At 41.4% G+C, this 23,481-nt stretch overlaps 1 protein-coding gene across 1 annotated transcript in view; it reads left to right on the forward strand.

Moving 5' to 3' along the window:
* LOC124598849 (chondroitin sulfate N-acetylgalactosaminyltransferase 2-like) overlaps window positions 1-23,481 on the forward strand; it is a 116,932-nt gene that overhangs the window by 20,551 nt on the left and 72,900 nt on the right. The window contains exon 2 of the mRNA XM_047136031.1: window positions 7,268-7,397. Coding sequence (XP_046991987.1) covers window positions 7,268-7,397 — 130 coding nt within the window. The remainder of the gene's footprint in view (window positions 1-7,267; window positions 7,398-23,481) is intronic.

Consider the following 23,481-nt stretch of genomic DNA (forward strand, 5'->3'; position numbering starts at 1 on the left):
GGGAATAGCAGCTTTTACACTATTGGTCAGAACGCAAGCAACTATGGCAGTCGCCGTAATTTTCGCGCGAAGCCATATTTCGCGACAAAATACTCTTACTAGTTACTGTCATATATCTAGTCTCATAACAATACATAAAACTACATAAAATAACTACAATAATTTTGACATGCGAGGAGAATTAGTCCTAATGAGAGGAAGAAGTTTATATTTACTGGTGTTTCAACAATGACTACCAGGCAACTTTTAATTCACTGATTGTAATTTTATTTTCGTTAGCAGAAAGCAAACAAACTAAACAAAGAATTTAATTAAACAGAGTCTGTAATTCTTATACTTTTAATAGAGAAAGAAAGTTTCTAGGTCAGGGGATAGCGTTCAGCGAAATCCCTTAACTTTTTGTTGCATACGAAGCGTTGCGTTGGGCAGCACGATGTCGGCGGGTTACGATGATGAGAGCAGGATACAGGCAGTTCCGCTGGTTAATCTTCTCCGGCGAAACGCAAATAAAGTTCCGGCACAGCTGTATCACTAACCCCGTGGTGATTAACAAACCACAAGACGCCAGTATACGAACGTTGTTGACATGTCCTCTCTTTCAAAGTACATTACGTAGACATCGCTCGTTTTTACACTTTATGCACTGTCCGTGACGCTATCGTCCATAATTACACGGTTCGTCACATTCATATAGTCTTAGCCACAAATACACAGTTCATAGAATTGTTCTTGTGTGTGAAGCACACCGTAAACAATGTCCACTCTGTTCTCGCATTTCAAACTTCGACAACGTCACTGAAAGTCATTTATATTGCACAGTTAATTAAAGTCTTCAAATTTCACGGATTGATAGAATGTGATAGACAACAGTTCCACCACCCAAAACCAATACCAGCAAAGTCCATTCGAATAAAGGCACAGCTCGTGTCGGCCACAACAAAGTAATGTTAGCGGCACTTTCACAGTCCGGTTTATTTGCTCTTAAAGTTCGCTGGCGATGGCATTACATGCCGCAGTGGTAAAGAGAATTAACAATCTGATAGTTCGGTATCACTGTCCATACAATTACGTATGCTTTTCATAACACACAGTACTATTTTTTCCCGCGCACGCTTCACAGACACACCATCCACCATCCCCCTCTACTACTATCAGATTCAAGCAATGAAATGTGAGTTGTTATAGTAAACTGTGGCTTTGCTTACAAATTTTTCTAAAGACACTCCAGTGTGTGTGATGATAAGTAGTATATACAACTGTCAAGAATCTAGCAAGATTTGTCTGCAGCCGCATTTTATAGGTTTACTATAATTATTTGTTCATCCTAGAATTCTGTTTGTGCTGTAACTAACACCTGTCTTAGTTTTAGTCTTTACTATATGAAACATTCATTTGTAATTTGATTTCCTTGCTTTATGTCAGCATTCTCAAATAATTGTGTAAACTGCTGATTCATTGTTGTTGAGTTTATTTGTACTGTTATATGACGTATCCAATTATTCATGTCAAATAGTCTGAATAGTAGTTTGAATACTTTAGGGCAATATATACACCCATGACATGACCTAGCTTTATGATGTTGGTTGTCTCACATGAGTCAATGACATTTTATCTTCAGAGGTTCCTGGGAACATCTCATGATAAAATGGGGGGCATATGTGAAGGCGTTGCTAATTACGCATATAAAATTTTTTTTCGTGATTTTCTTTGAATTTCTATTCTTTTTCTTTTGTTCATATGGGCATTTCTAATTGTGATTATGTAACATTCTAGTGTGGTTTTTAAATGTAAAGATGTAATTGTGATCGTTTGCCAATGGATGAATATGTTTCTTGCTTTGTACCTGTGGTAAAGTTTCTAAAGTTCTCTTTTGGAATATTATTAATTGTGAAAATATTGCCCGGAGTGATTTAGGGAAATCACCGAAAACCTAAATCAGGATGGCCGGACGCGGGATTGAACCGTCTTCCTCCCGAATGCGAGTCCAGTTGCCTAGCTGCCGCAGAAACCTCACGTTCACTATCCACAAATGTAATACTTTTTACTGTGGAAATAACAGCAAAAAACTTTGCAATCGACTTCAGCCTACCGCAAAGCACTAAACAACTGCGATTTGTGGTAGCATCTCTTCTACAATGACACATACGACATCGCCTTCCAGCAAATTCATAGCAATACACGAAATGCGAATGTGTAAGGTAGAATTTATCAGTGTACGTAGGTCATAAGTGGGGCCAAAGATGCAGCATTACTCATTACAGAAATCTATAGCGAAGTATCTAGTGTGTAATGCTGCGAGATGTAGGTACAGAAAAAATAACTTTTTTTTTTTTTTTTGGAATCATCAGTGGTTGGACACGTTTCATGCTGTTCGACTCAAATTCCTCTCCTGGCCAACCTCTTAGTCCCAGTGTAACACTTGCCCCCCACGTCCTCAACTGCTTGTTTGGTGTATTGCAGTCTCTCTGTTCCCCTAGAGTTTTTACCCTCTACAGCTCCCTCTAGTACCACAGAAGTTTCCACAGATGTAATATATGTCTTATCATCCTGTCCCTTCTACGTATCAGTGTTTTCGATACGTTACTTGCTTGGCAGATACTACGGAGAACCTCGTCATTGATTACGGAAGGGGCGTTCAAATAGTTTCCGTTTGCAGCGTGTATGGATCCCAGTACGACTCCTATGCCTGTATATAAGCACCTGCATGTAGGCAAGAGGTTAGTCTGGCCTTCGAACAGTCCATCTAATTTACAATGTCCTTCTGCAGCACCACATCCCAAACTCTTCGGTTCTCTTTTACATATGCGGGACTACTCTGCAGTTCACACACGGACAGTGTAACATTTGTTGCAATGAATGCATGCCACTTTATGATTTCCTGCATTGCTCAGTTTTTCCGCTGACTGAAATGTCATACAACAATTACATTCTTAAGTTCTCTGTTATGGCTATAGTAATTCTGACATCCATGGTATTAAACAGGTTGGCTATTCTGTACGAAATGAGCCCTTGTTGTTGTGGGTGGTGGCCTTGTCTGTTTGCTTTTGTTTTCTGTTACGTGTCGTGAAAGGGCGTGTATTTGATGTTCATGATACACATTGTTACATGCAGTTCCTTTGGTTGTGTTATTTCTGTCTCGTAGTCTGCAGCACTAAGACAGAATTTATGTGGTCTGCATAGGAAAACTCCGAATACATGGAATTGTTAGTCTACCTTATTATCATATACGAGGGCTATCCACAAAGTGCATTACGTTTTGGAATTAAAAATAAATAAAGTATTGGAATTTTTTTTTATTATATACAGATGAAAGCCACACTTATATACTACTTTTCTACATAGTTGCCATTTAAATTAAGGCATTTATCGTAGCGATGGACGAGCTTGGAAATTCCTTCGTCGTAAAATTCGGCCGCCTGCGCCTTCAACCACGTGGTTACCTCTTCTTGAAGCTGTGCGTCGTCATCAAAACGCTGCATAGCCAACCACTTCTTCATTGCTGGGAATAAGTGGAAGTCGCTCAGTGCCAAGTCGGGACTGTACGGCGGATGAGGAAACAACTCCCACTTAAAAGATTCGAGAACTTCACGAGTGGAATTCGCCGTGTGGGCCCGGGCGTTGTCGTGAATCAGCAAGATCTTTGAGCCCAACTTTCCCCTGCGCTTGCTTTGTATTGCTTTTCTGAGGTTGTGCAGAGTTTGGCAATACCTTAGAGAGTTTATTGTAGTGCCTCTTTCCAGGAAATCCACAAAAATCGTATTTCTACCTGGTTACTGATTAACCACGTGGTTGAAGGCGCATGCGGCCGAATTTTACGACTAAGGAATTTCCAAGCTCGTCCATCGCTACGATAAGAGCCTTAATTTAAATGGCAACTATGTACAAAAGTAGTATTTAAGTGTGGCTTTCATCTGTTTATAATAAAAAAAATTCCAATACTTTATTTATTTTTAATTCCAAAACGTAATGTACTTTTTGGATAGCCCTCGTATATATACCGTTGAGCAACATCTGAGATGCGTCAACCAAGGTATTCAGGAGACATGACAAGTGACAGAGACTCATCATTAGTTAAATCAAAACAAGTTTTGTTTTGTTTCTGCTGTACAGTAGAGCTGACATGTTGCATTTGCCCTTTATACATTTATTAAGAGTGTTAACAGGATCCAAGGACACATAGCAATGAATATGACTTAACATACGAAAAGATATGAACAAAAGAGTGATTGTTAGAAAATTTTTGTTATGGGGACAGCAGATCGGCAGACTATCATATTATACTATTTTTCTCCACAGGATGGTCACAGCACGCGTGAAGACTGTAAATAACAACTTCAATATTTATATGTACTTCTGTTCAATGTGTTTTATCGCCATTGCACCCTGAAGATGAAGTATGTACTGCCAACACTTTCAACACAAATATTGTACACATCTTCTCCTCCACCCTCTCTGTGTCAAGTTTCTCCCCCCCCCCCCCCCCCCCCGCTTCTCTGTCCATTTCATATTCATATTCTCCAAATTCTGTCGATCTCCTCCTCCCCAGTCTCTCTGTCCCGTCATCTCCTCCTCTCCTTCTCCCTGTCCATCTCTCCTCCTTCGTATGTGAACCTGCCCCACTCATGCCCATCTGAACGTGTAGCTCCAGCAAAAAAGGTCGATGAAGCAGGCCAATATTACCACAGCACAACAAGCCTGTGTCGCAGCGCTGTTTACATCTCAGGGGCTGGGAACCCTTCCGTACCCCTGCCGTGTAGGCTGCCTCTAAGGCAGACCGATAACGCAGACCGATACTATTCTCTCATAATACATGTGTTGTGCAGAGCAGCCTAAACGGCAGAGGTTGAAAAAAACGCGCTTTTGATCTTATCTCTGCTGCTACTGGGGCTATAAGGTTATAAGCCCCAGAGCGCTAATACTCGTTTAGTTTGATGATTCAGCGATCCAGGGGTTTAGGAGTTCATGGACATATACATACATGGTGCGTTATAGATATGTAGGTTTATGTGCTAAATTATTTTTCAGATACAGAAACTGTCGATATTCAACACAGACTTAAGACTCAATATGAATACTGATGAAGTATTCACGGAATACAAGACCAACATTACTTATTAATGACATGATGTGTTGATGTGTGGCTGAAAAGTTCTCCCTAAAACACTAAATCATATTCTCAGTATGGACAGTAAGGGGACCACACCCTGCCTATCTAACCCATGTTAATTTAGGCAAGTATTTGACCCTTTTCTGAAAAAACTATTTGATGCAGGACCCTAATATTTTTACTGCATGTTACATGATGCTAATAGAGTCAACTGTACTAAAATCTGCTTTAACCATTTTATAGCTTTTAAGAAATACAGTTTAAATTTATTAACAAAAAATATTAAATTTTTTCTGCAGAAAATATATTTTTGTGCACTTCCTAATGGGGGAATATTAATGAATGTAGTACCAGAGGTAGATTTTTGTGTTATGTAGAGTCTCCGAAATATTCATTCATTTATCTACAATAGTTTATGATACAATGGGGCATATGTACTGAAAATTTTAGTTTGCGGTAAATTGACTGTAAAGAAAAAACTTTTGAAATTTGTTACTTACAGTTAATTAAAACAGTCCTGCTGCATATGATGCCAGTTCTGTGGCCTCTAGCAGATCTTCCAGTTTCTTTTTCACCTTTCTGAATGTTTGTCTTGCTTTCTTGGCCATATTAGATGCAGACCTGTCTGTATCGGCTATCCTCATTTTGTCGCATTGTTGCAGTCTAATGATCATATTTTCACCAGGATTAATTCCCAGCTTTTTCAGTACCCAACACTTTCCAATATTACCACAATTGAATGTAATAACAGCATCATGAACTCCTAGTTTCATTGTATGCAAGCCTACAAATACAGTTTTAGGAAGGTGGTTCCAAATTATGCTGTTGAAACATTCATTTGGGTTCTTTGTCTGCCCATGCAGACATTTCCTTAGAAGGTCAGGATGAGCCAAGTCTCTGAAAATAGGTTTAGTTGCTGTAATAACAGCAGCAGGAAGACAATGCTGGTGAGAATAAGATTCTCCAGTTGCCTGAGCCCTATTGTATTTGCACCACGAATTTTCTCCTGATTCGACACAATCCATGACATGGCTTACCATCAGTAGAGGACTTATGGAAGAATAGGCCCAAACATCTCTCTTCATTGCCTCCAGATTTTCTTTATTTCTCCTAATTGATGCCCATAGTATACTTGCAAGTTTTATATTTCAGTTTTAGTTAACCGACCCTGTCCGGTCAACAATTTTCCATTTTCTAATTTTTTTCCTCTCATATCAACAGTTAGTTTTCTCAGCCTTGTTCCCAAACGTTTCTGAACATGGCCTACACATTCTATTTTGCTAATAATGGCGTCTCCATATCGCTTAGAGTTCACCACATTGTTGTGTGCCTTAATTACAATTAGAAACATCGTTGCCAGGTGACATAACCTCTTGTACAGAAAGCTTTCTAAACTTGTTTGTCTGGAGCCGAGCGATCGCTACGGTCGCAGGTTCGAATCCTGCCTCGAGCATGGATGTGTGTGTGATGTCCTTAGGTAAGTTAGGTTTAATTAGTTCGAAGTTCTAGGCGACTGGTGACCTCAGAAGTTAAGTCGCATAGTGCTCAGAGCCATTTGAGCCAAACTTGTTTCCTCTAAATTGTCGTTTCTTGAAAATGCCTTTACGTTTCGTCATCTTCAATAAACACAACAAAACACACGTAAACAAGCACTGCAAACGTAAGTATAACAACTACTCCAACAAACTAACCGCGTGTTTGAAAGTGTGTTGTTTACAAACAGGAGAAACAAAAGAATACCGACCGTTGCATTCCAAGGATAGCCAACACACTCGGGAGTTAAAAAAAATCCCTACCGTGCAATGTAGGGGATATAAAGATCTAAAATATATGCAGAATAGTGTGTGACAGAAAAGTGGACGTGGCACGTGAACACATGTGGTAGGAAAATGCTCTTTAAATGATCGAAAAAAAAATTTTTCAGCTAAATCCTTTTCAGAGTACTCAAATAAAACTTTAATCTATCGAAATATGACGGAAAACTAAAATCGATTTTATTCGACCTCAACCAGGGTGTGGTCTCCTTATGACTTCTTGCATAGGAATAAAAACGTTGATCCACATTAACAGAAGAGGCTCAGCTCTGATGATGCTGATGTCGGCAGGCGGCTTTTACCCTCTGGCTTACTCTGTTGCACAGGCGCGTGGTCACCCCCTCAGCGGCAGCACGAGCAGCAGCCGCAGCTGGCGCCCCCTGCAGACAGAGGGGGGCGGGCGGGGGCGGAGGGGGAGGTGCGGCGGCTGACGGCGCAGGTGCGGGACCTCGAGAGGCGCCTGCACGCGCTCACAGGTGAGCAGAACACTCCTACACAACACCTGCAGCCCAGTCTAATATTGACTGTGCGGCTTCTGTTGCGAGGGGACTTCAAAAAGTAAGTTACGTATGTCGTCTCACTCTAAGACTACTTTTCAAAAAGAGAATCTCGTTATCAAAAGAGAGTACACACTCTGGGTTTCCCGCAGACACCTGGTGCGCATCGTAGTGTGCGAGTGAAATGACGCGGCACTCTAAACGTGTAATCCCTGACACAGTACTCGTCAAAGCCTGTGCTGTGGTGGCAGGGGTAAAATACAGGGAGCGAAAGGCTGTTTACAATTTGTGTAGAAACCAAATGGCAGTTATAAGAGTTGAGCGGTATGAAAGGGAAGCAGTGGTTGGGAAGGGAGTGAGACAGGGTTGTAGCTTCTCCCTGATGTTATCCAATCTGTATATTGAGCAAGCAGTGAATGAAACAAAAGAAAAATTCGGAGCAGGTATTAAAATCCATGGAGAAGAAATAAAAACTTTGAGGTTCGCCGATGACATTGTAATTCTGTCAGAGACAGAAAAGGACTTGGAAGAGCAGTTGAATGGAATGGATAGTGTCTTGAAAGGAGGATATAAGATGAACATCAACAAAAGCAAAACGGGGATAATGGAATGTAGTCGAATTAAGTCGGGTGATTCTGAGGGAATTAGATTAGGAAATGAGACACTTAAAGTAGTAAAGGAGTTTTGAGCTTTGGGGAGGAAAATAACTGATGATGGTCGAAGTAGAGAGGATATAAAATGTAGACTGGCAATGGGAAGGAAAGCGTTTCTGAAGAAGAGAAATTTGTTAACATCGAGTATAGATTTAAGTGTCAGGAAGTCGTTTCTGAAAGTATTTGTATGGAGTGTAGCCATGTATGGCACTGAAACATGGGCGATAAATAGTTTAGACAAGAAGAGAATAGAAGCTTTCGAAATGTGGTGCTACAGAAGAATGCTGAAGATTACATGGGTAGATCACATAACTAATGAAGAGGTATTGAATAGGATTGGGGAGAAGAGAAGTTTGTGGCACAACTTGACTAGAAGAAGGGATCGGTTGGTAGGACATGTTCTGAGGCATCAAGGGATCACCAATTTAGTATTGGAGGGCAGCGTGGAGGGTAAAAATCGTAGAGGGAGACGAAGAGATGAATACACCAAGCAGATTCAGAAAGATGTAGGTTGCAGTGGATACTGGGAGATGAAGAAGCTTGCACAGGATAGAGTAGCATGGAGAGCTGCATCAAACCAGTCTCAGGACTGACGACCACAACAACAACATGGTATGTGGGCGGGATTCATCTTATGGCAAAGGATTTTCACATAGATATCTACCGCGTGTACCTGAATGTTGGCAAATCAGACTTACATCCACTCTGTAATAACAAAGATCCGTCTAGTATGTTCGAAATGCAATCACACCTCAGGATGGATCAAAAGCAAACCAGAAGATGTTACCAATGTGAGAATAATACGGTCGCCAGCCTAATTAGGCATTAACTGAGTTGGTATATATTCGTGCAAAACAATAAGTTGTAACACTGCATAATATAGTAGAATTTTACAACCAGAAAATCTATTGCACTGGTAGTTTCACGTTCAGTACTGATATGGAAAATGATGAATACATAACACTACACTATAATGTTTACTACAAAACTTTATGCTGTCTATTAATCTGATTAAAATTGGGCATATGTTACCCTAGAAATTGTACTTTCATGCTACACACAAAATGTCAATTTTGGTAAAGATAAAACACTGATCAATTTAGACTTTTATATTGACTTTAACTTTTGCTGGTCAAACCAATTTAGAACACTTCAGAATTCAAATGAATGAAGGGGGACCCTGAAACTGTTACGATCGCTGTATTTAAAAAAATTGGTTACTGAATTTTTTATTCATTCAAGATTTCCAATATATAAGTTACTACTCTTTTCATCTTATTTACTACTCATTTAAATGCCTTTAAATCTGTCTCGAAATAATAAACTTCATTATTATATCAACACTAAAGTTATCTTTCGACTTCGTTAGACCTTCGCTATTCATTTACTGGTTCATTAACGAAACATTTCCTCAAACACCATTCTAATATAGCTAATTCTGCAAATAATTATTATTAACACAATTTTTAATTTTCATTTCGGGACACTCGGATTGCACAACGTTTGGAAAGGACCCTGTCTAGGTTGGTTGTGAGGATAATTAAATGATGGAAAACTTCTGGTAAAATTTAAGTTATTACTGCACCAAACAAACACAGTTCACTCTCTGATCCTTACGAATACAGTACTAAAAGTTTTAACCTGCTAGTATCGATGCGGTGGTTGGCGGGCGGCAAGATGGCGAGGCACAGAGCACACATATAACCACAGCTATGGCTCTTGACGTACCGGCACTTTAATTTTTCTTAGCGTAGCAATATTTTTCCATTTAGTGCCTATGGAATTTTGCCATGCTGTGTGGGCATTGGAACGGCAAACCCGAGGCTCAGTGAAGCTGTGTCTTCCAGGAGAGCCTCCTCGCTCCAGAAGGTGTTGCTCAGACCAGTGCCAAACTCCAACTACTACTGAGCCCGTTGAGCCGTGCAGTGCCCGTGCGCATTTTCCCGCGCTCGCCTGCCATCCACCTTTTACCGCTCCCTGACAGACCGGGTATTCACCTGAGATTTTGCATTCTACATATGCTAACACATTGCCTGCGTATGAACCAGACGCAAAATTACAATTTTAAACATCTTACAACAGTATCAACATTTGTTACATTTCAATTCTATTAAAATATTACTTGACATTTGACAAACATTAATATTGACATTGAAACTTATTTACAGTTTTCTTAACATAATGGCATGAAACAAAAAGAAATGAAAGCGGAACATCAATTACACAAGTTTATCGTAAAATCAGTTGAAAAGAATTACTTATATGTACAATAGTGCAGAGTCGTTATTGTTACAAACGTACCCCAATGTTGAAGGACACGAGGCAGTATGATTACTCTGCGCAAAGCGTCTAAATCGAACGGAGATTTACTGCGGAATTCTGGCGGCGTATGGACTGAATGTCGAGTCCAACCGTGATGAAACAACGTGACCAAATTCACCAGACGTGGGTAATGCTAATCGGAAGGGCAGGACACCGACATCGAAAATAGACAACAATATCCTGACAGTCGAGGAAATGATTCGCACCAATCCTATGTTTTACGACGATGAGTAATTCATACAGCGGTTCTCGAATAGCCCCGTAGCGAGGATTGGATTTCTATCGTCGAGGTATTGAACATATGGTAGAACGTTGCTATCGTTGTTTTCGCAAACCTAGTTATTGTATTGAAAATTGCTATCATGCGTCTTTGTCGCTATGAAGTGTAATGCAATTTACTTGACCTGTCAATAGCAATGTGTAAGTTCTTTTTGAAGTCCCATCGTCCCCCTTGCGTATGCAATTGTTTGTAGCCTATCTAGGGCAATGATTGTGGGTTACTGTCCTGATTTTTATTCGAATTAATCAGTCTTACAGGAAAATCATTTAAATACATGTAATTTAGGCTGTAATCTTACTAGAAATATGTCTTATTCGACTGCACTGAGTGCATTAATTGGGAAGTCTTAACTTAAATATCAGTTTACTAACGGAATAACTGCTTGAAACTGAAAACTTTTATTGTTGGACCTGTGTGCAACGGACATTCTGTGCTTTGTCTCGTCTGTACTTCGTGGAATCATACAGCGACGAATGTACCTCACGCCCTTTAAGGAAACATTTTCATGTACCTGTATGTGCAGTCTATACGTTTTAGTCTGTTACAAAGAGATGAGAAGAGATTGTGACTATGGCAAAGATAGGATGAAGATTACGGAAGAAACTACAGAGGGTCTGCAAAATCTGTAAGCACAGTTTTTAGTAAATTTTTAATGATATAAAGAAGCCAAAAAAAATTAGGTATCCAATCACAGATGTTGATCGTAACCAATAGGTGAACGTGCATTATGGATGACCAAGGGTAACTGAGGATACTACCCTCGTAAACTCATATGTTCACCAATTACAAAAGGAACTGAACAAAACACACCGAGAGAGTATAATATGCTATAAAGAAAGAACAAGGGAAGTAACGACGTCCTTGTGGACCAGAAAAAGGACTGAATTGTCAACTAGCTGTTGTACACGTTAAGCCTCAAGTCCGGAACCAAATTCCTCGGCCATAATACAGGCAAACTGCGGCTTCAATCTTGACTATAATTAACAGAAGTTATAGCGGCGATTAAGGAGGATACTGCGCCTGCATAATGTGTAGTAGTTCCACAACATAGCCCCACATGGTTGCCGTGAAGTGGGTTACGACACATATGTAGCTATAATAAGATCGTATCGGCGGATAACTCCCCATTTACTTACTCCTACTACGTAAGAGGTAGACTTTAAGCCTGTCGGAACGTGCACAAAAATACTGAAGGTTTTCATTACTAACTCTACAGCTCACAGTGCAGCCGATGTAATGCATCCGAAATAGGTTTTTTATGATACGCAATCATGAGACAATTGCTTGTTTGCACACAAAGACCGTTTCCAGTGAAGGAGCAGATATCTCATCCGTGAACAACTTCATCAGAGAAAAACAAAAGTAGCATACGTGTCCTGGACCCCAAGCGTTTCCTGCTTGAGGTATCGTATATTGTAAGACACACTTTTTCTTCGAAAAATTGACTCCTAAATTCAGGTGCGTTTTATACTCGAAGTTAATATAGAAATGACATGTGTTTCATTTAAAATTCCCGTTGTTGTTGTTGTGGTCTTCAGTCCTGAGACTGGTTTGATGCAGCTCTCTATGCTACTCTATCCTGTGCAAGCTTCTTCATCTCCCAGTACCTACTGCAACCTACATCCTTCTGAATCTGCTTAGTGTACTGATCTCTTGGTCTCCCTCTACGATTTTTACCCGCCACGCTGCCCTCCAATGCTAAATTTGTGATCCCTTGATGCCTCAAAACATGTCCTACCAACCGATCCCTTCTTCTAGTCAAGTTGTGCCACAAACTTCTCTTCTCCCCAATCCTATTCAATACCTCCTCATTAGTTACGCGATCTACCCACCTTATCTTCAGCATTCTTCTGTAGCACCACATTTCGAAAGCTTCTATTCTCTTCTTGTCCAAACTGGTTATCGTCCATGTTTCACTTCCATACATGGCTACACTCCATACAAATACTTTCAGAAACGACTTCCTGACACTTAAATCTATACTCGATGTTAACAAATTTCTCTTCTTCAGAAACGATTTCCTTGCCATTGCCAGTCTACATTTTATATCCTCTCTACTTCGACCATCATCAGTTATTTTGCTCCCCAAATAGCAAAACTCCTTTACCACTTTAAGTGTCTCATTTCCTAATCTAATTCCCTCAGCATCGCCCTACTTAATTCGACTACATTCCATTATCCTCGTTTTGCTTTTGTTGATGTTCATCTTATACCCTCCTCTCAAGGCACTGTCCATTCCGTTCAACTGCTCTTCCACGTCATTCCCGCCAGTCTTAAAAATGACCATATATTCGATGCTGCGCGGAAACTTATCTCTATCCGCAACACTGGATTAAACTGGCAGCAGCAGTGCACTGATGGGACGAACATGAGTTGGGGGGATTCACAAGCTTGCTAACACTGTCTCCCTCCCACCCCTCCATCACAACCCCAGAACACGGTTTACTTATGATACGTCATTGCAGTCTACGGTGCCAATGAGGTTGAATTTAAAGTGATTTGTTACTGAATAGTTCGTAATGGAAAAAAAATAAATGGTATTCATATGATGCAGGCTATAAATGGAAAGTAATAGCATATGCAGAAGGACATGGAAACAGAGCAGCTGGACGGCATTTCGGCCCTCGACCAACAGAAATACCCATTTGAGACTTGGGAGCTAGTAAAGGAAAACTGAAAAAAGTGAGGAAGACTAAATGCCCAAATAGGAGACTGAATGGAAAACTGCCAAAACTAGAAGATGGCATATTGAAATGGATTCAGGAACACCTCAAAATGACAGTGGAATTACTACAAAACGATTCAAATACACGCTCGTAAGCAAGCGCTGAAGTGGAACTTAACAGACTTTAAGTTTGGTGTTGGTTGCTGACATAGGTCTACGATGCATCATGGGCTTAGCATGGGAACCAAAACCAAAATATCTCAGAAATGGCACGAGAGCATGAAGAGAAAACATGTTTCCATCGCTTTATTATCCAACATCGAAAGGAAACAAGTGTGGGACAACACCAAATGGCGAATATGGGCGAAAATCCTCTGACATTTGATGTATCGAGTAACAGAACTTTTGCCATAAAAGGTGCCAAGACTGTAACTCTAAAGAGAAGTGAACGTGAAAAAAATCACTACACTATTTTCCTTTGATGTTGTGATGACGGTACTAAACTTAATCGAATGATCATTTTCAAGCGCAAAACAATGCCACAGCATTCTGAAATATCACCAGGTGTTATTTTTCACGTACACAACAAGGGTTGGATGGACGAGGCTGGTATGAAATTAACAACGAGAGAGAGAAGGGAAGGTGCTTTATTGAACAACACTTCTTTCTTGCGCCAGATCAGTTTAGTAGTCATTTGAAAAATTCTGTGAAAGAGAAATTGAGACAGGGGAATACAGAGCTCGCTGTTATCCCGGGAGGACTTACTTCGCATTTGCAGCCTCCTCTTGTCTCAATAGATAAACCATGTAAAGTGCATATCAGAGAGGAAAGGAACAAAAGGATAATGGATGAAACCCAACATGAATCCAGGCCAAAGGGAGCTTTAGAGTGACCTACAATCAAACAGCTGTGTCAGTGCGTAAAGCAGTCGTGGTCTAGAGTGAGAGAAGACATTTTTGTTAAACCTTTCAAGAAATGCGGCATAAATAACGCTCTCGATGGCAGTGAAGACCGTCTTATATAAGAGGAGGACAACGATGAAGGCGAAGAGAAAGAAGAAGAAGAAGAAGAAGAAGAAGAAAAAGAAAGTTCAGATGATAATTTTCATGGATTTCAAAGGTAACTTTTGGTATTATGAACTAAGATTTTTTTATTCTAGCTTTGCAATATAATAATAAAAATGGTAAAATAGTTTTTAAAAAAATGCTTGAAAATTAAGGTGCGTGTTATAGTCCCCAGCGTCTTAAACGAGAGTTGGAACTTAAATAGTGGCAACTATTTATTCACAACCGATACAAAAGAGTTACATGTTTGCACCTGTTACTGTCCTTCAAAGTAGTCGCCACCGTCGTGTAAAGCCCGTTGCCTGCGATGTGGAGGCGTAGTATACAGTTAGCAGAGCCTGTTCTGGTGATGGTGCGAATCTCTAGAACAGTTCTGAAGCGAATGCTACGAAGTGCTTCCTTCATCTTCGGAATCAAATCAAAGTCACAAGGACTTACGTCCGCGAAGTATGGTGGATGGTACAGTACTTCCCAGTCCCATCGACCGAACAGAGCAGCCACAGCCTGCGCTGTATGCTCCCGTGGATTGTTGTGCAAAATGATGGATGGGTTGCGCAGAAAGGGTCGCCGTTTCTTTCGCAAAGCTGGTCGCAGGCGATGCTCCAGAAACAAACAGTAATACTGTGCATTGACTGTGTGCCGTGGAGGAACGTAATGCGTTAGGATAACACCATCACAGTCGTACACGAGAACCACCATAACTTTAGACCGCTCCATTAGCAGCATCAGTAGAACAGGCTCTGCTAACGGTATACTTCCTTCCACATCGCTGGCAACGGGTTCTAGACAACTCTTTTGTATCGGTTGTGAATAAGTTCCAACCCTCGTAGTCCGTAAATTACGGTACTCTATCCGAACAGAAGTGTCCGGACAGTCCTATGTTATGCGAGATTCACCACTAGATGTCACGAGCTACGGAGCCACCAGTATAAAAGGAGGCGTGGAATATTGTGTTGTCAGTAGAGAAGCAGTGACAGCAGAATTGGTCAATTAGGTGAGCTGAGTGACTGTCACCTGAGTAACATATCTATCAGGGGCACTTCAACCATCCTGTAACTGTTGGTGATATGACTGTGGAAAGGAAATATGAAGGAACAATCACACCCAAACTAAGAGCAAGGTGACTTCATCTACTGAGGGACAGGGACCGACGAAATGTGAGAGGATGGTTGTAAAAAAAAAATAGCATGAAATCAGCAGAAGAATTCACGTGTGAGTTCCTAAGTTCTACCAGCACCCGAGGTAGCACACTGGCTTTGCATAGGGACTGAATCGGCTGCAATGGTCATCGTAAGTCGTAAATTTCTGCAGTCAGTGGAATGCGACGCTTCAGGTGATGTACAGAGAGACGTAACGGGACAGTCTACGACTGGAAACGAGTGCTTTGGGGTGATGAATCACGCTGTAGCCTGTGGCAGCCCGATGGAAGTGTTTAGGCTTTAAAATGCTTGGAGACCGTTTCCTGCCGTCATGTGTAGTACCAACAGGGAAGTATGGAGGAGGTGGTGTTTACAGTATGTTTAGAATGTGGTCCCGTTATTGTGTTAAAGAAAGGACATGAATACATTTTGCAGTATTGTGTACCTTTTACAGTAGAGAAACAGTTATGAGTCGGTAACTGCTTGTTTCAGAATGAAGCGCACCCTGTCACAAAGCAGCGTTTGTGAGGCAGTGGTTTGTGGACAATAACATTTCTGAAATGGACTGGCCTGCCCAGGGTCCCGAGCGTCTTTGGGATGGGTTAGATTGTCGACTTTGCTCCAGACACCAGGGTCCCACATCAGTACCGTCTCCGTATCTGACTCTTGAGGAAGAATGTGTTGTGACCAGACGAAACTGCTTTCGTCTCGCCGCAATGTGGGCTCTTTGACTGCTCTGGGGGGAAGGCACGTCATACTACAGCACGTGAGATGTTGGTTCACATTCTTACATAAATTAATAAAACATTTTCTTAACTTTGACACACGTCTTTTCCACAGGAGACGTGGATAATTTACATCTGTCAGAGACTAGCAAAGTATCACTTGATGCACTAATTAACAAACTGTTCCCTTGAGGTACAATGTTCAACATTAGCAACACTATGTAAGCGAATGGGGTAGGGTGGGGTTATAGTTCCGTCTGTGTTTGCTAATTGTACCCACTCACCTCGTAAATCGAATCGTCATTCGCTTCTTCCCATGTAGTCTAGGAACAGCAGCTTGAGTATTGCTGTAATAAATGATAACTAAAAAAGGGAACATAGGAGTGCCAATTACCAAAATTCAAGTTTTAGCTAGTATAATCCATTGATCTATTTTTTAACACATGCACTACACAGCTCTGCACTGTTACGCGCTTCACAAAATAGCAAATATGTTGATACACTGATACATACAGTAACACTACACCGCAATACATCATCCCACACTGGAATCCAGATGCGGCGCTCGTGGCAATATAGGTAATACAAGTTTCATTTACAGGCGCGGATGAGATGCACGCGGGCATCTAATCATGTTCTCGCGTCTTTTCTCGTGGTTTTTGACTAAGCGAACCGCGGATTACTTCTCGTAAGGTACGTGAATGATTAGACAGCATCAAACACCTTTATAGTCACAAAATTTACTTCTTCTCTTAGCCCGATTCCTTAACATCTTGACACCAAGTACACGGTTAAACGCCTCCACCTCACTCCTTCGCTCGTCCTGGCGCGAAAAAACAAAGAAGCCACTACAGCGCTGTCATCATAATTGAGATCAGCGCTACTCGATACATGCTTACAACTACAAGTTTATCTGAAGCTTTAACTATCACATTGGTCCTGGTTTTTTTGATGTGCGTATATTGACTCCAACGTAAGGGTGCTGCAGAGCTGATAGGCAAGGCGTGGTCTTCAGGAGTGCCTCCCATACGTCGTTGCAGATTGCAGCGAGCCCTCGCTAATGTCTGTGATATCGATCCACGTTGTCAATTTTGGTCTGGCAACGCCATCTCTGTACGATACCAAGGAATGGATTACCATTCCCCACAGGCATTCAGACAACTCACTGAAGTGTCCCCAAAAGAAGTCAAGCAATAAAAAAGCGAAGGGTGGACCAACCCTCTTTAATATCCATAATATTTGTCCGAATATATTTCATCATATACTGTGGATCGATAGTATTAGGGATTATTTGTTTTAACAGATATTTACTCTGCTGAAGTTTGAAATAGTACCAACAGTGTCATGAAAATATTAAAAGTTTATTGTCCTATATGCAGCCAACTGAGCCAGCTTTCACTATGGAAATTACTGATAAATTAAGGCCTTGTGCTGGAGCGAGGGTGAACTCGGAAAATTGCCTTTCAAGATGACTGCCCTTACTGACTGCGTCATTCAGGTGCAGCTCACAGGATCGCTCCTGGCGGTACCTCTACTCAATTTCCAAATTTCACACAAGGTGTTCAAGTGGCTCTGAGCACTATGGGACTTCACTTCTGAGGTCATCAGTCCCCTAGAACTTAGAACTACTTAAACCTAACTAACCTAAGGACATCACACCCATCCATGCCCGAGGCAGGATTCGAACCTGCGACCATAGCGGTCGCGCGGTTCCAGACTGTAGCGCCTAGAACCGCTCGGGCACTCCGGCCGGCTCACATAAGGTGTCATATTCGATTTGTGGATATAGTACTTCTGAAATAAGGGGTACCACGGCGAAATGGTTTAGTCATAGTCTAGAGAGTGGCTTCCGGAATGAATCCTTCAGTATGCAGTGGAATATGAGATGTCTTGGAAGCTGTGAGGGAGGATGGCGAGTCGTATCTGGGTAGCCTAGCCGGGTTGGGCACTGCCTGAGAAACTAAAGGTTTTGATTACTTTTCGAGTTTGAATTTCGCAGTCATGTAAATGTTTTGAAGAACATTATGGTCGTCTCTGACTTTCGACGGGACAGGAACCCCCTACTAAAAATTACCATGCTCTTTTACTTAAATGTTGAAGGAAACATGATAATTCTGTAATGAAGTGTACCCAAGATCACATGCATGTAAATTTTGGAGCAGCTAAAACCAAGAAAATTCAGTTGTTTCCAAAATTAATTAAATATTACTCCCATTCAGACTGAATTTCTAGTTAACCAAGAAAATTCAATTTTTTCCAAAATTAATTAAATATTACTCCCATTCGGACTGAATTTCTAGTTAATATTTACCAAACAAGTAAGCAAGGCGTTACAATGGCTTGCAGTACCACAGCATAACGAATGATATGTAAACACATACAATTTCCAGATTCAAATATTTCCCGCGATCTAAATCCCTCACTAATGCAAGCACGTTCACTGTGTAGTGGTTGGCTGTAGCCATCTGACCTAACGGCGGACGCAATACAATGCGTGTAGTTCACTAACAGTTCCATTCAAACAGGAGAAATGTAAACATATAATTTAAAGAAGTATACAGAATGCAGGAGTAACACTCACAAACACGGCAAATACACATTTATATGCAGTAAAAACTAAATTAAAATAAAAACAGAAAAGTTTTGCATTGAGAGTACACATGAAGGCAATGTCGAAATATAAAGTATTTACAAAAATCAGTATTTGTTATGCAAAACTATCTAAAAAATTAAATTATTCCGTTTTAAGCCATTGAGAACTACGGGAAGTGTTTATTTAAAAAAAACATTTAGAGTTCATCTACGCGAAGAAGTAGGAACGATGAGAAAACCAAAAGCAATTTACGTACAAAAGACAATTTAACCACAAAAATTTTTCTAACATTTTTCCGCGAGATGAAACTGGGATGCCGACGTCCCGTGCTGCGGTCTGTACTCGATGAACGTAATCCTCGTTATAATTGCAGCCGTAATTGTCCTCTTGACAATGACCGCTCGTTTGCGGATGCAGCATGAAAATGTGATGTTTACACTAACCTCTTGATTAAAGTATCTGCAGTCGGCTATGTAGACCATACGTGCTTCACTCAGCAAACATGTGGCGTTTTTAAAACGTCAAAGCACTTGTCAATAATCTGTACGAGGGGCGCTCAGTAACCAATACAACACATTTTATTTTTCTGGAAGCAGGTTCGTTCTCTTCAGGATTCCAATGCACTATGTTATTCCCCACTCTTTTGGCAACGAAACCATATTACTGGGGAGGGCTGTATGCCCGCATGGTACCATTGTACTGGTCACGTCGGAGCCAACATCTCGCAGCATTTATAACCTCCCTATCACCCACGTACCGGCTCACATTGAGTGGATCCTTTATTGGGCCCAACAGATGTCGGAATGGGCGACATCTGGGTTGTAGGGTGGATGAGAAAGATCACTCCAATGAAGCTTTGTAAGCTCCTGTCGGGTGATCACACTTAAGCGAGTTCTAGCGTTCTCATGGAGAAGGAGAAGTTCGTTTGCATTTTTGTGACGACGAACTCTCTGAAGTCGTTTCTTCAATTTCCTGAGGGTAGCTCGGTACGTTTCAGAGTTGATCGGTGCACCACGAGGGAGAACGTCAAACAGGATAACCCGTTCAGAGTCCGAGAAGACCGTCACATGACTTCACAGGCTGTGGGTACGGTTTTGAACTTTTTCTTCGTAGGAGAGGCGATGTTGCGCCACTCCATGGGTTGCCGTATTGTACGAAGTGATGAACCCATGTTTCATCGCCTGTGAATGCGTTCGACAAAAATTGACGTGATCAGCCTTGTAAAGCGCAAGTAATTCCGCAAAAATCGTCCTTCGTTGCTCTTTATGCTCTTCTGTTAGATGGCAAGGAACCCAGTGGCCGCACACCTTTCAGTAACCGGACCGGTGGACGAGTGAGTCAGCAGTATCAGCGGAGACGTCCTGTCGTGCACCGAAGTGTTGGTTCGTCGACTACTTTGAATGAGAGTGTCCGCACGTTCCAACATTGCGGGAGTCACAGCCCTGTACGGCCGGCCGACGCGCGGGACGTCTGACAGGTTTGCGCGACCTTGCTGTGATGAGCACAGACGCCTCACACAACGACTCGTCACGCTTTTGTTCACTGGCATGTTTGCGCACACATTCTGCAAATGGCTATGTGTATCTGTGGCGCTCTGGTTTTTCGCCAGAGGACACTCAATGACAGGTCTCTACTTGGAACGCAACTCCGTTACAGATGCCATTTTGAAAACTACGTACCGTGCCGCCACCTATCGGTACTTTATAAAACTATATGGGTTGAAGGGGGAATATTCCGCGATGTCCCACAAAAAATGCCGCAATTTCCAAAACGAAACTGAGCGAGAATAATATGTGTTGCATTACTTACTGAACGCCCCTCGAAGTCACAGTTTCAGTTTTGTAGTTTTATATCAGACTACGGCTAGAAGCACTTCGGATATCACAATCTGTCATGTGGCTCACAAACGGTACACTTGTTAAACACGTTGCTTAACAGTCCCGGTATTATAGTCTACTGTTTATCACTGCACAAGTTAATGGAATTACCATAAAGTCACAGTCCGAACTGTTCATAGGAAGCATTCAACTCGGTGTAATTGTCTGCATATCGTATTTTCAAGTTTAATCTTCGGTATGTCTTTCCACGACCTGAAGCACTGTCTTACGTCTGTTTTAGCTTCATCACCCACGGTAGGCACCGGCACTGTAGGCGTGACGCCGATTTAAGGCACAGTATCAAAATGGTGGCCACGAGCTCAACACTCCCGCGCCCACGCCTGCGACGCAACAACCAGTCTCTCACTCGCTCTCCAGAAACCTTTGTTGGCGTTTCATCTATCGGCCTCTCGGTACCTTCCTAAAGAATAACTATTCTCTCAATGTGCTATACAATTACAATGTTCAAAATCTTTTGTGTGAAAGCATAATTTTACATTTACACACAACTTAATGTACGAAGAGTGATCAAAAACACACTTAATAATTTTATTAGAAACAAAGTGAAGAGCTCACATGGAATTTGATCTGATCTCTCTCGAAGTACTGTATATGGCTAGAAAAGTACTTACCCAACGCTGAAGCCATGACTGGAAGCACTTCTGGAAAGCCGGCCGGTGTGGGCGAGCGGTTCTAGGCGCTTCAGTCTGGAACTGCGCGACCGCTACGGTCACAGGTTCGAATCCTGCCTCGGGCACGGATGTGTGTGACGTCCTTAGCTTAATTAGGTTTAAGTAGTTCTAAGTTCTAGGAGACTGATGACCTCGGATGTTAAGTACCATAGTGCTCAGAGCCATTTGAACCATTTTTGAACTTCTGGAAGGCTTCTTTGGCATGGGCGTTCAGCTGCTCCGTCGTGGTCTTCTCAGTGTCAATGATGTCAAAATGTGGTCTTTGAAGCACGGTTTTAATCCTTAGGAACAGCCAGTAGTCGAATGGAGCTAAGTCTGGTGAGCAAGGTGGATGTGGAGCACTAAGAAAACTTTTGCAGGCCAAAAACAAGCGAATCAAATGCGATGTGTGACACAGCGCGTCGTCGTGGTCAAGAAAGAAGCCATTGCCCCATTTTTCTGATCTCTTCCTTCACACATCGTTTCACAAATGTTGCAGTGCTCCTTTTTAAGATTCGCTTTTTACAGTCGTTCCCCTTGGAATATACAAAAAAAGAGCGTGACTTTGCTATTCAATTTTATCTGATGCGTCTTTTTAGGGCGAGGAGATTCACTGGCTTTCCATTGAGAACTCTGAATTTTCCTCTCAGGATCATACCTATAGACGCAAGTTTCAGATCCATTTATAATTTTGGACGTGAAATCCGGATCTGAATGAAGACGATCCTTCAACTTCCTTCAAACTGACACGTGATTTTCCTTCAGTTCATCACTCAAAAGTCTGCGTACTAATGTTGCGCTCATTAGCCTCATTTGCAAATATCGGTTACAATGCTTTGCACAGAACTGTACTAGATGATAAGCTCTTCCGTAGGCACTCGAACAATTATTCGCCCGTTTGAACGAACAATTTTAGCCATTTTTGCACGTTTTGTTATGTTTTTGAGATTAATGGACGTCCCGAACGTTGCTCGTTTTCTACCGACTCATTTTCGCTTTTAAATTGGTCAAACCACTTGTACAGTCCTCAGAGTTATACCATTATCGCCGTACACCAATAATTTGAACATTTCATGAGTTTCTTTGACACTTTTTTGCAACTTTAAACAGAACATAATGTTTAGAATCTATGATGCGCTATAGATACGGTAAACAAAACCCCACTCTGCGTGCCTGGGCGCTGACTAACAAGTCCGGACGTATTCCAACTTGGCATTGCCTGTCTCAACAGTTCAGGCTATCGTACAAATTACATCAGCGTCAGCAGTTCACGCTAAAAAATGTGTTCATCATATTTTTTGATTTTGCAAAAACAGACATAATGTCTTATGGGATAACAGCAATCAGTGATTTTATAATGTTACTTAAAATCCGTCTTGATTGCAATTTTTTTTTATTCATATGACCGGTTTCGTTTCATTCAGAACCATCTTCAGATCTGATATTTCAGTTACAGGGGTAACCCGTCCAAATCCTGCAATCAAGACGGATTTTAAGCAACATTACATTTTTGGATGTCATAAGAGGAGAAAACAACAAATAGCAATTTCACAAATTGTCAATTACAAAAAGCGTACAAAAGACACTCGAATCCTCAGTTACTGCAGCTCTCTCCTAAATGCCAAGAAAAGACAAAGAAAAAGAAGGAAAAAGAAAAAAATCGTATCGTATAGTAATGGCATGTTCACAGGCTATAAAACTATTTATTCATAAAATCCACAGTTGAAATGTTGGTCCTGTGGCCATTATGAAATGGTATTCCGCGAAAATTGTACTTCAGTACACAAAACTCCTACCTGCACTGCATACTGTTCTCATTGCTGGTTAATCGGCTCGTTAGGTTGTCGGTGCGCTGGATCTCTTGCTGCATTTCATAAGAGCCAAAATCCTCAAAATCGTGACTTGTCGGACGACACTGCACGCTTCCAGTCAGATACTGCCCAGTTTCCGCGTTGTTTCGCCCGCTGAAGAAGTGTAACTTACGTGCTACTATTACGTAATGGACTTTAGCGAAGTAGCCAACTCCAAATATACATTGCATGCTGTTTCCTTCGCAATGTTCGCTTGGAAAATG

Source organism: Schistocerca americana, chromosome 1 (genome assembly GCF_021461395.2).
Source record: "Schistocerca americana isolate TAMUIC-IGC-003095 chromosome 1, iqSchAmer2.1, whole genome shotgun sequence".
NCBI lineage: Eukaryota > Metazoa > Arthropoda > Insecta > Orthoptera > Acrididae > Schistocerca > Schistocerca americana.